The sequence below is a fragment of the Lepus europaeus genome, chromosome 23, assembly GCF_033115175.1.
Source record: "Lepus europaeus isolate LE1 chromosome 23, mLepTim1.pri, whole genome shotgun sequence".
NCBI classification, from domain to species: domain Eukaryota; kingdom Metazoa; phylum Chordata; class Mammalia; order Lagomorpha; family Leporidae; genus Lepus; species Lepus europaeus.
This window is the reverse complement of record NC_084849.1, coordinates 7,641,109-7,658,150: the sequence shown is the minus strand read 5'-3', so window position 1 is coordinate 7,658,150 and position 17,042 is coordinate 7,641,109. Positions and strand designations below refer to the sequence as shown.

Here is a 17,042-nt window from a genome sequence, read left to right as displayed (position 1 = left end):
GCTTGCTGTGTGGCTCTGCTTCATTCTTTCTGTTGGCACTGAAAGTCCATTTAGGGTTCACTCTATGGGAAGTAGGCTCTCTTAGGGAGTTAAAAGATTCTTAAAAACTAAGATGTTTGCAATATATTTTTTATTTGACAGATAGAGTTAGTATGAGAGAGAGACAGAAAGGTTTTCCTTCTGTTGGTTCACTCCCCAAATGGCCGCCATGGCTGGAACTACGCCGATCCGAAGCCAGGAGCCAGCAGCCTCCTCCCTGTCTCCCATGTGGGTGCAGGGGCCCAAGCACTCAGGCCATCCTCCACTGCCCTCCCAGGCCACAGCAGAGAGCTGGACTGGAAGAGGAACAACTGGGACTAGAACCCGTAGCCCACATGGGATGCCGGCGCCACAGGCGGAGGATTAACCAAGTGAGCCACGGCACAGGACCCTGCAGTATTTTTTAAATGAAGAAAACATAACTTGCCTTTGTCTGCAGGATTCCAGAAGTCCAGACATGTAGGGTTTGTGCATGAGGAGTAAGCCGTGCTATCTCATGGCCACATCCACATTTCCCTGATGCAGCATGCCAACGCCCTTAGGGTGAGTGCTAGTGGAAAATTCTTACTCTTGCCAAGAGAAGGCTCTGCAATTTTTTTCCTTCTCTTCTTTTTGTTTGAGGCAGGTATAATAAAAGAATAATCTCTGTCATAAACTACCCCCATGTGAATAATGTCTGACACCTTTCAAAGTTAGTTCTTGGCTAAGATTACAGCTCTTTAACTTGCTATCACAATAAAGACATTCACTTCCAACAAAATTCTCAAGAGTATACTTTAGTTAGGTTACCAAGAGTCAGTTAAAGGAAATTATTACTTTGCCATATTTTATGACTGAATGTGGGCCAGTGTTGCTGTACAGCATGACAAAACACCACTGGCATAATGTATCAGAATGCTGGTGTGTGTCCCAGCTCCTACACTTGTGATTCAGCTCCCTGCGAACACACCTGGGAAGGCAACAGAAGATGGCTCAAGTCCTTGGGCTCCTGCCACCCATGTGGGAGACCTAGATGGAGCTCCTGGTCCCTGGCTTCAGCCTGGCACACAGCAGACTGATCTGGCTATTTGGAAAATGAACCAGCACATGGAACATTTCTCCATCTCTTCCTCTCTCTCTGTTGCTCTGCCTTTCAAATAAATATATCTTCAAAAACAAAAACAAAACTAAGTGAATGCAAGCTTTCTTTACCTTACAAAGAATATAATTCCCATTTGGAATGCACACACCCCATATCGGAGTCCTGGTTCAAGTACAGCTAGTCTTGCTTCCAAGCCAGGTTCCTGGGAGGCAGTGAATAATGGCCCAGCACTGGCTGTTGTAGGCATGTGGAGAGTGAACCAGCAGTTGGAAGATATTTCTCTCTGTTCACATTTTCAAATAAATAAATACCTAGTATTTATAAAACATGATACTTAAATACCATTTGTATCATTATGACAATATAAATATTGATGGCTAAAACAGGCCTTACCCAGAAAAATTTTTTCACCAGCTCTAGGTATAAATTCAGGAGAATGTAATTATAGCAAATTTTACCAGAAGTATCTAAATATTTTCTAATGGTAAATCATATAAGATCAGAAATTGTCTCTTACATACCACTATTACTTTTGAATTTAAATATGACTCCCAGGAAAAGCAAGCCCCAATAGAATTAATGACCTTAAATTATTTAAGCACTTAACTACGACTCAAACATATGTTTCCAATTTGAGTCATAAATTTTGTTGTCAAGTAGAATGAATGAAATTCCTCACAGGAGAAGCCCTACTTGCCTACTTAAAACTATTTCCAGGCCTCAGAGTGAGCAGAAAAGGAACCTTATAAAGTGCTACATTGTGTTCCATTTGCTGCCAATCTGTTTTTTGGGGAGTATTATGCAAATGTGGTATCAGTCCCTTGTTCATAATCTTTCAATAGCTTCTTTCTATTAGACTTGAGGTTAAGAGTTTAGCTTCCCAACCACAGTTTATAACACATCTTTGACCAACTGCTGTTTGTTGACTGCCCACCACTGAACTTCAGTTCCTTAAAGTGCTTTCCGGGTCTTTATGTATGTCCCCTCCTTCCACCTACACCTTTCTCAAACTCCCAGACCAGGCTGGTAGCCCTCAAGATGCACCCACAGAGAGCAACCCTTTCTTTCCGGACATGTTTCCTGTATGTTTTAGTCTATTTCCCCACTAGACTAAGAGCTCTCTGAAGGCAAGGTCCACCCATCACCATTGATTCTCTAGCCCCACCTGCACACGAGACACAGTGGGTGCCAAATAAAATATCTGCCAACGAATAATACTTGCACATCCCACACTGGAATGTCTGGTTTGAGTCCCAGCTGCTCTGTGCTTCTGATCCAGCTTCCTGCTAATGCGCCTACAAGGTAGCAGATGATGGCTCAAGTATTTGGGTTACTACCACCTACGTGGGAGACTTGAATGGAATTTCTGCCTCTTCCTTGCTTTGGCCTGGCCCAGCCTGGGATGTTGTGGACAACTAGCAAGTGAATCAGTTGATGAGCCGCTCTTTGTCTTTCCCTCCCTATCACTTCCAAAACATAAAAAAACAAATAAATCAGACATCCTTTTACATTAGTATACACAGATCTAATTTTTTAATGGCTGTATAATAAGAATAAAATCTGGAGAATTTTTTAATTTATTTGACAGGTAGAGTTGTAGAGAGAGAAAGAGAGACAGAGACAAAGGTCTTCCTTCCATTGGTTCACTCCCCAAATGGCTGCAACAGCCAGCGCCGCGCCAATCTGAAGCCAGGAGCCAGGTGCTTCTTCCTAAGTCTCCCATGTGGGCGCAGAGGCCCAAGCACTTGGGCCATCCTCCACTGCCTTCCCGGGCCACAGCAGAGAGGTGGACTGGAAGAGGAGCAACCAGGACTAGAACCTGGTGCCCATATGGGATGCCAGCGCCACAGGCGGAAGATTAGCCAATACAGCCATGGCGCTGGCCCCTGAGAATGCTTCTTCCATTCTGAGCACTGCTCTATGGGCTGTAAGGTCACTCAGTCTTCAATACTTCACAAGGAAGATGCCATCTTTTTCTCTCTCACTGTGTAGGTCAGGAACTTGTTCAAGGTCACAGTTTTAAAGTCACTTTATAGGCTAAATCCACAGAAGCAGAATCTCCCTACAACTACTCTTACTCCTATCCCTGCTGTTTCCCCATACTCTCCATCTTGTAACTTCTGAGCACTGGCAATGAGCACATTGTCTTGACTATGTTTTTAAAAACCATTATATTCAACATAGAAGTTGTTTTAGATTTCTACATAGTCAAATCTGTCAATCTCAGTGACTTGATGTAACATTCAGAAAACAGTGATCTCCATATCATTAGGATCTTTCCAAAATCTTCATCTGGGCGGCCAGGATGGAAACGTTGATGCTTACTGGCACTGACTGTGAGTGAGTCATGGGGAACGAGGAGGAGGTGGTTATAGGATGTTGGGAAACACCGGCTCCATGATAATCAGGTCAGGTTTCAAAATCAGCATGGTCTGATGGCTGTGGGGATCTTTCAGAGTTTATTTCTCATAGTTCCTAATGTCTTAGATATTCCTGACAAGGCTGAAGGGCCCCAGGTCCCCAAGCTCTCTGCTTCTGATATATCTGAGTTTTGTTTCAGATTATTTCATTTTTGTGTTTATATACAAAAGTGGATTAAGAAGTCATATTTAGGGGCCAGTGCTGTGGTGTAGTAGACTAAGCTTCCACCTGCAGCACCGGCATCACAGAGGGCACTGGTTTGAGTCCCAGCTGCTCCACTTCCAATCCGGTTCCCTGCTAATGGCCTGGGAAAGCAGTGGAAAATGGCCCAAGTGTTTGGTCCCCTGCACCTGCATGGGAGACTTGGAAGAAGCTCCTGGCTGCTGGCTTCAGATCAGCTCAGCTCCGGCTGCTGCGGCCATTTACGGAGTTAACCAGTGGGGAAGACTTCTCACTCTGTCTCACTCTGTCTGTAACTCTGCCTCTCAAAAATCAATTTTTTTAAAAGGTCACATTTATTTTACAGAGATGCAACTTCCAGGATTTACAGGAACTAAAATAATGATCTCCACTACAGAGGAAGAGGTCTCAGACATGCTTCTCTAGCCCTGCCTCCCCTCCGACTCCACAAGAGAGGGAAAGGTTTCAGAGAACAAACACGCTCAACTTCTTTGGTTATCTATCTTTTGCTTCTACTTTTCTAATGTATGATCATTTTAAGAAAAGGTGAAAATTTTATTAATGTCTATTAACACTATGTAAACTGCTTAAAGCAGATACTATTTCTTTTTTTTTTTTGGACAGGCAGAGTGGACAGTGAGAGAGAGAGACAGAGAGAAAGGTCTTCCTTTGCCGTTGGTTCACCCTCCAATGGCCGCCGCGGCCGGCGCACTGCGCTGATCTGAAGGCAGGAGCCAGGTGCCTATCCTGGTCTCCCATGGGGTGCAGGGCCCAAGCACTGGGGCCATCCTCCACTGCACTCCTGGGCCACAGCAGAGAGCTGGACTGGAAGAGGGGCAACCGGGACAGAATCCGGCACCCCGACTGGGACTAGAACCCGGTGTGCCGGCGCCACAAGGTGGAGGATTAGCCTATTGAGCCGCAGCGCCGGCCAGCAGATACTATTTCAATTACTGTTTAACTGTGCTTCAAATTTTAAAAATAACCAGAATCTTGGAGTGGATTTCTGGGGAGAAGGGTAAGCAAAATTCCTGAAATCACGTCTGGGGAAGAGTCCATGGTTTCATCAATTCTCCAAGGGACTCTGATCTGGAAATGATTACCAACAGTTCTAAGAGCCTTGCTACTCAAAGTATAATCTACCTGGGGGGCTGGTGCCGTGGCTCACTTGGTTAATCCTCTGCCTGTGGCACCGGTATCCCATATGGGCACCAGGTTCTAGTCCCGGTTGCTCCTCTTCCAGTCCACCTCTCTGCTGTGGCCCGGGAGGGCAGAAGATGGCCCAAGTGCTTGGGCCTCTGCGCCCACATGGGAGACTTAGGAAGAAGCACCTGGCTCCTGGCTTCAGATTGGCGCGGCACTGGCTGTTGCGACCATTTGGGGAATGAACCAATGGAAGGAAGACCTTTATCTCTGTCTCTCTAACTCTGTCAAAAAAAAAAAAAAAAAGTATAATCTACCTGGAGCTTGTGAGAAATGCAGAATAATCGGGCTTTATTCTAGACCCAAAGAACCAGTATGTCATATTAACATAAAAGCACTGGTTTGAGTCCAACCTGCTCCACTTCAATCCAGTTCCCTGATAATACTTGGGCTCCTGCACCAACGTGGGTGATCTGGATGAAGCTCCAGGCTTTGGCCTGACCTAGTCTGGGCTGTTGTGGCCATTTTGGGAGTGAACCAGCAGAGGAAAGAGCTTTCCTTCTTCTTCCTATCCTTTTAACTCTTCCCTTCAAATCAATAAATCAATCAGAGAGAGAGAGAGGAAGAGAGAGAAAGATATTGCTATAGTAACTATGTGGCTCACAAAGCCCAAATAATTGACCAATTTCCCTCTACACAACCAGTTTTCCACCCCTCTGCTCTACAGAAGTGACTTCTATATTTGTTAAAAACATTTGCTCGGTGTTCAAAGCCAGGCTATTCCAATCCCTACAGTCTTCTAAAATTAAAGGAAATTCACACGGATGCATAGCTACACCATCTGAATCAGACACTTTAAAAAATATATATATATTTATCAACTAATTTGGGAGGCAGAGGTACAGAGAGAGAGACAGTGAGAGATCTCTCATTCGTTAGTTCACTCCCTGACTGGCCACAATGGCTGGGGCTGGACCAGGCCCAAAACAAGAGCCTGGAGCTCCACCTAGGTCTGCCACATGAGTGGCAGAGCCCCAAATACTTGCGTCACCTTCCACTTCTTTCCCAGGCCATTAGCAGAGAGCTGGATTGGAACTGGAGCAGTTGGGACTTAAACTGGCACTCATATGGGATGCCTGTGTCGCAAGTGGTGGTTTAAGCTGCTGTGTCACAAAACTGGCCTGAAATCAGACACATTTTAGAGTTGAAAAGCTTCTTAAAGGTGTCTACTCAGGGCCGGCACTATGGCATATTGGGTAAAACTGCAGCCTGTGGTGCTGGCATCCCTTAGGAGCACTGGGTTCGTTTCCAGGCTGCTCCACTTCCAATGCAGCTCCCTGCTAACGCACCTGGGAAAGCAGTGGAAGATGGTCCAAGTGCTTGGGCCCTTACACCCATGTGAGAGGCCTGGAGGAGGCTCCTGGCTCCTGACTTCCATGAGCCCAGCCCCAGCCATTGCAGCTACTTGGGAAGTGTATCTGTGGATGGAAGATGGAAGATCTGTCTCTAACTCTGGTTTTCAAATAAATGAACTTTAAAAAGCTCCATTTACCTGACTACACTGCATAGAATTTATCCACTGCCATTTCACAACTTTGCCTTTTATTAAATTGCCTAGAAAAGTTACTTTACATGTTACTAAATCTCACTATTGTATGTTGACTATCAAAGGTGAAACTTTTCTTCTTTTAATAGTCAACAAATTTAAGAATTATCTTCTTATTCTTGATATTCACCCTTGAAATTGCTAGTACTACTGTTGACATTTGGCCTTCATTCTAGGAAATACAAAATAAATTTCTTATGGAAGATTGAAGGCAAATTTTATGTTAAGACTGTGTCATTTCCATCACTTACATAACCTCAAAATGATTCATTCCAGAGTATACTACAGGACAGAAGTCATCTGAGGATATTAATGTCCTTGTGTTATTCGTCAACTCTGGGTTACCAAGATACATGAAGTTTGTTTTAAACAATCCTAAAAACAGTGCCCTTGAGAAGTCAATAAATAACCCTGAAGAATATGCTAAAACCCCCCAAAACCTAAAATTAAGATTTCTATGTCTATGATAGCTCAGTTTTTTTCTAACATTTATAGCAAATAATACAGAAAGCTTAAAAATGTTAATGTATATGTCCATAAGATCACACACAATTTTACTACTTTTTTGTTTCATCTCAAAAAATATTTTAATGCCAGGAAAATAAATTCAAGATTACTGTGGCTTCGGAAAATGAACATGTAGGTCAGTATCTCCATATTTCTACTTGCTGTATCAATTTTATTTGGCTCCTGTGTTCTAGATACTTCTAACGTTACATAAGCATTTGCCATGCATGCTCACACAACTTCTCCTTGGAAAGATTATCAGCTGGTATAGCAACAATTGAATCTGAATTTTCTTCTCAAAAAAATAAAAATAAATTGGTCTAGTCCAGCCTTCACAAAGCTCAGTAGAACCACCTTACAAATTATCTCCCAAAAGCTGGCAAAAATAATCCAATCACAGGAGATGAACCCTCCATTGTAAGCAATGCCTACCAAAAGGTCTGTTCCTTTCTCAAAATCCCAAAATAGCAAGTCAGTACTTGTTACTTCCATCTTCAGTTTTCTAACACATCAGAAAGATCTCTTCATGTCTAATTTCATAATATAAATCAAAGCACAAATTGGCTAAATCTAAAAAGCACAATATGTGCCATTTATTAAGACCAACAAGAAAAAGAATTCAGATAAGGAAAAATTTAGAACTGAAGCTCACTTCTATAGTTTTCACAGAACAGAATTATCAGGCTAACTTCAGGGTCAACCAGGTTATCAGTTATAATAAAAGTAGGAAGTTTAAAATCCAACATGTATAGTCTGAGAATTCTTAATAAACATCTATTCATCTAGCTGAGGTCATACAGTCACACTATGTTTTTCCAAATATTCCACATAATTCACTGTAAATGCTTTAGGATTAAACTTTGACCCACTTCAATGACCCACTGTGCCTAGTAATCCAGGTAAACTATTATTTTTAACCTGGATATAAATATACAAATACCCATCCTTAGTCCCCAAAACAGACCAAAGCACGTAGACAACTTAATTAAAATCATGACCACATGTCCTCAATGCAATAGAGGGCATCTGTAAAACCCACAGCTAACATCATACTTCCTGGTGAAGGACTGACTATATGCTTTCCCAAGAACAGGAACAAGACAAGGATGTTTGCTTTTGTGACGTTTTAACTGAAGACTCAAGCCAGGGAATTAGGTTAGAAATAAAAGGCACCCAGACTGCAAAGAAGTAAAAATATTTGTAGATACACAATGTTATATAGAGAGAATCCTGAGAAACCATAAAAAACATTACTAACCTAACAAATGAGTTCGGCAACACTGCAAGTTATCAGATCAATACACAAGAATCAATTCTATTGCTTCACTCTGGCAAAAATCCAAAAACGGAGAAAAACAAAAAAAACAAAAAAAACAAAAAAAACAAAAAACAAAAAAAACAAAAAACAAAAAACCACCCAACTCCAATTCCAAATAATTTCTTCCAAACACCAATAGAATACTTAGGAATAAAGTTAACAAAAGAAGTACAAGACCTGTACACTAAATGAAAGAAGTGTTAAGATATTTGGGTTCAGCGTTGTGGCACAGTGGATTGAGGTACCACATGCAACACTGGCATCCCATATTAGGTTTTGTTTCAAGTCCTGGATGCTCTACTTCTTATCCAACTCCTTGCTCATGTGCTTGGGAAAAAGGCAGAGGATGGCCTAAATGTTTGGATCCCTGCCACCCGTATGGGAGATCAGGATGGAACTCTTAAAGGGAATGGAAAAAAATTTTGCAAATCATATCTGATAAACTAGATATGTAAAGAATTTTATTTTTAAAAGATTTTATTTGAAAGGCATAATTACAGAGGCAGAGAGAGAGAGAGAAAGAGGTCTTCCATCTGCTGGTTCATTCCCCAGATGGCCACAACAGCCAGAGATGGGCCAATCCAAAGCCAGGAGCTTCTTCTTGATCTCCCATGTGGGTGGAAGGGCCCAAAGACCTTGCCCATCTTCTACTGCTTTCCCAGGCCACTACAGAGAGCTGGATTGGAAGTGGAGCAGCCAGGACTCAAACTGGCACCCACATGGGATACCAGCACAGCAGGCAGCCCCACCATGCCACAGCACCAGCCCCCCAATAACTTTTTTTTTTTTTAAAGATTTTTTATTTATTTATTTGAATGGCAGAGTTACAGAGAGAGAATTTAAGACAGAAAAGGTGAGATTATTCACCCACTAGTTTACTCCTTAAATGGCTGCAATGGCCAGAGTTCAGTCAGGAGCTTCTCCAGATCTCCCACCTGGATGCAAGGGCCCACACACTTAGGCCATCTTCTGCTGCTTCTCCAAGTACACTAGCAGGGAGCTGGATTGGAAGTAGAGCACTGGGACTCGAACCACTGGCACCCAAATAGGATGCTGGCGCTACAGGTGGCAGCTTTATCCGCTACACCATGGCATTGGTCCAGAAAAGAACACAGTTCAACATTAAAAAGAAAAATGGGCAATGGATCTAAATAGACATTTCTTCAAAAACAAAAGCCATACTAATGGACAATAAGCATGAAAAGATGCCAACCATTGTTAGCAAATTAGGGAAATGCAAATAAGAATCCTAAAGAAAATAAACATATACATATAAAGAAAAGCCTGGGGCTGGCGCTGTGGTCTAGTGGGTAAAGACGCCACCTGCACTGCCAGCATCCCATATGGACGCCGGTTTGAATCCCAACTGCTCCACTTACCATCCAACTCTCTGCTACAGCCTGGGAAAGCAGTAGAACATGGCCCAAGTCCTTGGGCCCCTGCACCCGCATGGGAAGACCTGGAGGAAGCCCCAAGCTCCTGGCTTTGGATTGGCACAGCTCAAGCCATTGCGGCCAATTGAGGAGTGAATCAGTGGATGGAAGACCAACTGACGTACCTCCCTCCCCCTCTCTCTGAACCTGGTTCAGGAACCAAGTAGCCAGGGCTGGTGCTGTGGCACATTGGGTTAACATCCTGGCCTGAGCGCCAACACTCCATATGGGTGCGGGTTCAAGACTCAGCTGCTCCACTTTTTTTTTTTTTTGACAGGCAGAGTGGACAGTGAGAGAGAGACAGAGAGAAAGGTCTTCCTTTGCCGTTAGTTCACCCTCCAATGGCTGCTGCGGCTGGCGCACCACACTGATCCGAAAGCAGGAGCCAGGTGCTTCTCCTGGTCTCCCATGGGGTGCAGGGCCCAAGCACTTGGGCCATCCTCCACTGCACTCCCAGGCCACAGCAGAGAGCTGGCCTGGAAGAGGGGCAACTGGTACAGAATCAGGCGCCCCAACCAGGACTAGAACCCGGTGTGCTGGCGCCGCAGGCGAAGGATTAGCCTATTGAGCCGCAGTGCCAGCAGCTGTTCTTCTTCTGATTCAGCTCTCTACTGTGGCCTGGGAAAGGAGTAGAAGATGGGCCAAACACTTGGATCCCTGCACCTGTGTGGGAGACCCAGAGGAAGCTCCTGGCTTCTGGCTTTGGACTGGCACAGCTCTGACCATTAAGGCCAACTGGGGAGTGAACCAGCAAATGGAAGACCTCCCTCTTTCTCTACCTCTCTGTAACTCTGCTTTTCAAATATATAAATAAATTTTTTAAAAGATTTTTATTTACTTGAGAGGTAGAGTTACAGGCAGTGAGAGGTCTTCCATCTGTTGGTTCACTTCCCAAATGGCTGCAATGGCCAGAACTGCACCAATCTGAAGCCAGGAGCCAGGAGCTTCCTCCAGGTCTCCCACGTGGGTACAGGGGCCCAAGGACTTGGGCCAACTTCCACTGCTTTCCTAGGCCATAGCAGAGAGCTGGGTAAGAAGACAAGCAGCTGGGACTTGAACTGGCAACCATCTGGGATGCTGGCACCACAGGCAGAGGATTAACCTACTGAGCTACAGTGCCGGCCCCATAAATAAATCTTAAAAAAAAAAAAAAAAAAAAAAAAAAAAAAAAAAAATCCCAAAGAGATGCTACTTCATGGCTAAAACAAAAAGCTGGACAGTAACAAACACTGTTGAGAATGTGGAGAAATTAGAAGCCACATGCACTACTGGTAAGGATGTGAAACAATACAACCACTTAGAACAGCATGGCAGTTCCTCAAAATATTAACATAAAATTACCATATAACCTAGTAATTTCATGCTTAATACATAACTAAGAGCAAAACTATATTCGTGCAACTTGTAACATATGTGCTTAACAGCATTATTCATAGTAGCACCAAATGGGAAACCCAAATACCCATGAACTGATAAATGGATAAACTAAATGTGGTATATCTCTATGATGGACTGTTATTCAGCAGTAAAAAGTAATGAAATACATTATCTATACATGAATGAAATACTATACTCAATATATATCTTGAAAGCACATGCTAAGCCAAAGAAATCCATCACTAATAGCTATACATCCAATATTCATAACAGGCAAATTCATAAACACAAAGTGAACTCTGGTTGCCAAGGATTGTGGGGGCTAACTGCTAATAGTATGGAGTTTCTTCTGGGAAAATGCTCTGGAGTTCAACAATAATGTGACTATTATTTTGCAAATAAACTAAAACTTAACTGTATACTCTTAACAAGTTTTATAGCATATAAATTCTACCTCAAAGGTGTGAGAAGTGACTTATAAATATGTTATGAACACATCTGCAAACCATACTGCATATTCTCTAACAAATTAACTGTCACTGAAGGCAGAGGCAATAAACCCCACAGACCCAGTTTCCTTAACTGAAAAATGTGAAAATAGTATGTACCTAGAGGGTGGCTGATAATCAGATAATCACTTAAAAAAAAAAAAAATTGGGAGGGCTGGCGCAGCTAAGGCTGCTGCCTGTGAGGCCAGCATCCCACACAGGCACCAGTTCAAGTCCTGGCTGCTCCACCACCAATCCAGCTCCATGATAATGGCTTGGGAGGGCAGCAAATGATGGCCCAAGCTCTTGGCCAATGCACCCACTGGGAAACCCAGAATAAACTCCTGGTTTCTGTCAGGCCAGTCCTGGCTGTTGTGGCCCTTTAGGAAGTGAACCAGCAGATGGAAGATCTATCTCCGTAACTCTGCCTTTCAATGAAAAAATAAATGAATCTTAAAATAAATTTTAAGAAAATTGAGGGCCTATATTGTGGTCTAGTGGGTAAGCTACAGTTTGTGATGCTGGCATCCCATAATGGTGCCAGTTAGTGTTCTGGCTGCTTCACTTACGATCCAGCTCCCGGCTAACGCACCTTGGAAAGCTGCAGGTGATCCAAGTTTTTGGGCGCTGCCACCCACATGGGAGACCAGATGAAGCCACGGCTCCTAGCTTTGGCTGTCAGGCCATTACTGCCACCTGGGGAATGAACCAGGGTGAAGGACCTCTTTCTCCCTCTCTCTGTAACTCTGCCTTTCAAATATTAAAATTTTTTACTTATTTGAAAGGCAGAGAGACAGATTCATCTACAGACTCATTACCCAAATGCCTACAACAGCCAGGGCTAGGCAAGGACAAAACCAAAAGCCTAAATTAACTCAATCTGGATCTCCCATGAGGGTGCACATCAGCAGGAAACTGGATTAGAAGTGGAGCCAGGACTTGAACCAGGTTGTGAGCATCTTAACTGTTGCACCTAACGGAGAACTAACATGCTTGGTAAGAGTTCTTTTTTTTTTTTTTTTTTTTTTTTTGGACAGGCAGAGTGGACAGTGAGAGAGAGAGGGAGAGAAAGGTCCTCCCTCTCTGTTGGTTCACCGCACCCCCCCCCCCACAATGGCCGCTGCGGCCAAACACACCGAGCTGATCCAAAGCCAGGAGCCAGGCGCTTCCTCCCGGTCTCTCATGCAGGTGCAGGGCCCAAGGACCTGGGCCATCCTCCACTGCACTCCTGAGCCACAGCAGATAGCTGGACTGTAAGAGGAACAACTGGGACAGAATCTGGCGCCCCAACCGGGACTAGAACCTGGGGTGCTGGTGCCGCAGGCAGAGGATTAGCCAAGCGAGCCATGGTGCCAGCTCTGCCTTTCAAACAAATAAATCTTTAAAATAAATAAAGGATAGCATACAAGAACTGCATGTCAAAGGCGTGCATATACTTCCAGCAAGATGTCAGCACTTTCCATGAAGGAATTAGAAATAGAAGAGAAGCAGACTTAAGTGTGTGTGTGTGCTGCTTATAGTGGTAGCATCATCACATAAGATGAGGGCAAAGGGATTTAAATTCATCTTTTTAAAAGCCATCAACTCATTGTTTTTGACTACTAAAAGAAAGGGAATGACTACCAAAGGCCAAGGAAAGAGGAGAGGAGTCGTCTGTTTCAGTTGGGGAAGAAGAAAATAAAATAAGGTAGATTCCAAGAATACGCTATTGGTCAGCCATTATTTGTCCTTTCCAGACCAAACTACACAATACAAGGAGTGGAATTTCAAAGCAGAAGAAAGTCGGGAGATCAGGGTTACAACTAAAGCTTTGCCAGTGTGAGATAAGTGCACCGCACAACTTAAGCTCTGTAAAATTTGCAATCTTCCAAAATGAGGAAAGTTTGGTGGTGTTGAAAACTGAATGACTGGATAAGAAAGGAAAGAACCAAGATGATTCTCAAGTTTCTCTCAGTTAAATGAGTGGTTAGTAAGACCTCAAAAGATGGAAAAGACTGGTAAAAATCAAAATCCACAAAGGGCTGGCATTGTGGCTGAACAGGTTAAGTTGCTGCCTGCAATGATGGCATCCCATAAGGGTGTCAGTTTGAGTCCCGGCTGCTCCACTCCCGATCCAGCACTCAGGAAACAGCAGCAGAAGGCCCAAGTCCTTGCAACCCTGGCTGCTGAAACCATTTGGGGAGTGAACCAGTGGATGGAAGGTCTTTCTACCTCTTGCTGTCTCTCTACAACACTCTTCCTTTCAAATTAAAGAGAAGCTGGCATTAATTTACTTCTTCAAAAGGGAAGATGCCTTGAGCCGGCGCCGCGGCTCAATAGGCTAATCCTCTGCCTAGCGGCGCCGGCACACCAGGTTCTAGTCCCGGTCGGGGCACCGATCCTATCCCGGTTGCCCCTCTTCCAGGCCAGCTCTCTGCTGTGGCCAGGGAGTGCAGTGGAGGATGGCCCAAGTGTTTGGGCTCTGCACCCCATGGGAGACCAGGATAAACACCTGGCTCCTGCCATCGGATCAGCGCGGTGCGCCGGCCGCAGCGCGCTACCGTGGCGGCCATTGGAGGGTGAACCAACGGCAAAAGGAAGACCTTTCTCTCTGTCTCTCTCTCTCACTGTCCACTCTGCCTGTCAAAAATAAAAATAAAAAAGAAAATTAAAAAAAAAAAAAAAAAAAAAAGGGAAGATGCCTTGAGGTCTCAAGATTATCCTTTCCACTAACTGGATTTTTACAGCCACTTACTAATGAAAACGTAGGATAAACACTTTGGAGATAATTTCTCTAAGTTGTCAAGCAGACTCGATATATTAAATATCCCAACTAGCATAAAAATGCTCAAAAGATTCTTGAGAAGCTAAAGAATGTAATACCTAACTAACCTGGAGAAATGGTAAACACAAAGTCAAACACTCTTATCTGTAACCCCACCTTCCACAGGTATACACAGGGTCTTTCACAGAGTTATTAGAAAATGCATATTCCCTTTAATTCCTCTTTTCCCACAACTTTTTGAAGAAACTTCATATTTGGGGCCGGCACTGTGGCACAGTGGGTTAAAGCCCCAGCCTGCAGCGCCAGCATCCCAAATGGGCGCTGGTTCTAGTACCAGCTGCTCCACTTCTGATCCAGCTCTCTGCTATGGCCTAGGAAAGCAGTACAAGATGGCCCAAGTCCTTGGGACCCTGTACCCGCGTGGGAGACCTGGAAGAAGCTCCTGGCTCAGGATCAGCACAGCTCTGGCAGTTGCAGCCATCTGGGGAGTGAACCAGCAGATTGTAGACCTCTCTCTGTGTCTCTTTCTGTAACTCTTTCAAATAAAATAGATCTTTTTGAAAATGATTTATTGGCCGGCGCCGCGGCTCAATAGGCTAATCCTCCGCCTGTGGCGCCAGCACACCAGGTTCTAGTCCCAGTCGGGGCGCCGGATTCTGTCTCGGTTGCCCTTCTTCCAGGCCAGCTCTCTGCTGTGGCCCGGGAGTGCAGTGGAGGATGACCCAAGTGCTTGGGCCCTGCACCCCATGGGAGACCAGGAGAAGCACCTGGCTCCTGCTTTCGGATCAGTGTGGTGCGCCAGCCGCAGCGGCCATTGGAGGGTGAACCAACAGGACAGGAATTGGTGCCCACATGGGATGCCAGCACTGCAGATGGAAGCATAACCTACTATGCCACAGCACTGGCCCCTTTGGTTTGCAGGGAATGCATGAGCTCTTTTTTGTTGTTGTTGTTAATAGATTTATTTATTTATCTAAGAGGTAGAGTTACAGAGAGAAAGGAGAGGCAGAGAGAGAGGTCTTCCATCCCCAAGTGGCCACAACAGCTGGGGCTGTGCCAGGCTGAAGCCAGGAGCTTCATCCAGGTCTTTCACACGAGTGGCAGGGGCCCAAACACGTAAACCATCTTCTGCTGCTTTTCCTAGGCCATTGGGAATTGGAGAGAAAGTGAAGCAGGACTCGAACTAGTGCCCACACAGGACGCCAGAAGCACAGGCCGCATGCACAGGCTGGGAGTCCCGACTCGAGGCGATGTCTAAGTGTTTTTAAGCATAATTTTTCAGAGTCATGAAATTACCCTTAACCATCAATTCAATCTGAGAATCACAAATGAAACTTCCTATCTATGTCAAGAACAAAAGCCTGAATAGTCAATAACCAGCGTCATAACAAATTGCTCACCACAACCAGACATCAAGTTTTACCTCTCCAGCACTTGAGTTAGACAGTTTATCTCAACTAATAAGCATAATCATTCAAAATATCTTGTTTACAAACAAAACTATCAACAGTAAGAAACACTCAAACAGTTTGAAATAATCTTAGAGGAAACAAATTTGTTTGGATAGTAATAAAATGTGTTAACACAAGTGATACATGAAGATGGTCATTTTAAACATAATTCTAAGCCTTGTGATGAGGACTGCATTCAGAAACACTATCTAGAATAAAAGAAAAATTACAAAGTCAACTCACCTGCAATTTCTACAATATCGCCAGGAACGATGTCTTTAGCTTTGATGCGCTGTACACTCTTTCTGTCCTGACGATACACTTTGCCCATTTCAGGCTCATACTCCTTAAGGGCTTCAATTGCATTTTCAGCATTCCTTTCCTGTATGGAAAAAACACAGTAGTAAACAACTGCCTGCCACAAGTATTTACAGCCTGAGGAACAAAAAATATTTTTTTGATAGAGTTAGACAGTAAGAGAGAGAGAAACAGAGAGAAAGGTCTTCCTTTTTCTGTTGCTTCACCCCCTAAATGGCTGCTACAGCTGGCACCCTGCACCGATCTGAAGCCAGGAGCCAGGTGCTTCCTTTTGGTCTTCCATGCGGTTGCAGGCCCAAGCACTTGGGCCATCCTCCACTGCCTTCCTGGGTCACAGCAGAGAGCTGGACTGGAAGAGGAGCAATCAGGACAGAATCCGGTGCCCCAACTGGGACTAGAACCCGGGGTACCGGTGCCACAGGTGGAGGATTAGCTAAGTGAGCTGCGGCACCGGCCAAAATTTTTTTAGAATTTAAATCACATGTAATCAAACACTTCACAATTTTAACTTTATTTTTTAAAAAGAGGTTCATATATTCATTTGAAAGAATAAGAGGGAGAGACAGTGAGACCTTCCATCAGCTATTTCACTCCCCAAATGTCCACAACAGTGAGGGCTGGGCCAAGACAAATCCAGGAGCCGAGAACTCCACCTGCATCTCCCATATGGGTGGCAAGAGCCCAAGTACTTGAGCCATTTTCCACTGCCTTGCCAAGGGGCTAGATCAAAGTACAACAGCCAGGACTCAAACTGGTGCTCATAAGGGATGCCAGCATCACAGGTGGCAGCTTAAGCACTGTGCCACAGGATCAACACCAGCAATTCTTACTCAAAACAATGACATTTCACACAATCATGGCTGTTTCTGATGACCCAGGACACATGAGTGCCATGACCATGGCAAGTGTGAACCCG

At 44.3% G+C, this 17,042-nt stretch overlaps 1 protein-coding gene across 2 annotated transcripts in view; it reads right to left on the bottom strand.

The window, feature by feature from the left end:
• The window catches only part of ATP2A2 (ATPase sarcoplasmic/endoplasmic reticulum Ca2+ transporting 2), a 68,063-nt gene that overhangs the window by 36,079 nt on the left and 14,942 nt on the right, over window positions 1–17,042 (bottom strand). For both annotated transcript variants that reach the window (XM_062182373.1, XM_062182372.1), the window contains exon 5: window positions 16,052–16,190. In XM_062182373.1, the coding sequence (XP_062038357.1) occupies window positions 16,052–16,190 (139 nt within the window). The remainder of the gene's footprint in view (window positions 1–16,051; window positions 16,191–17,042) is intronic.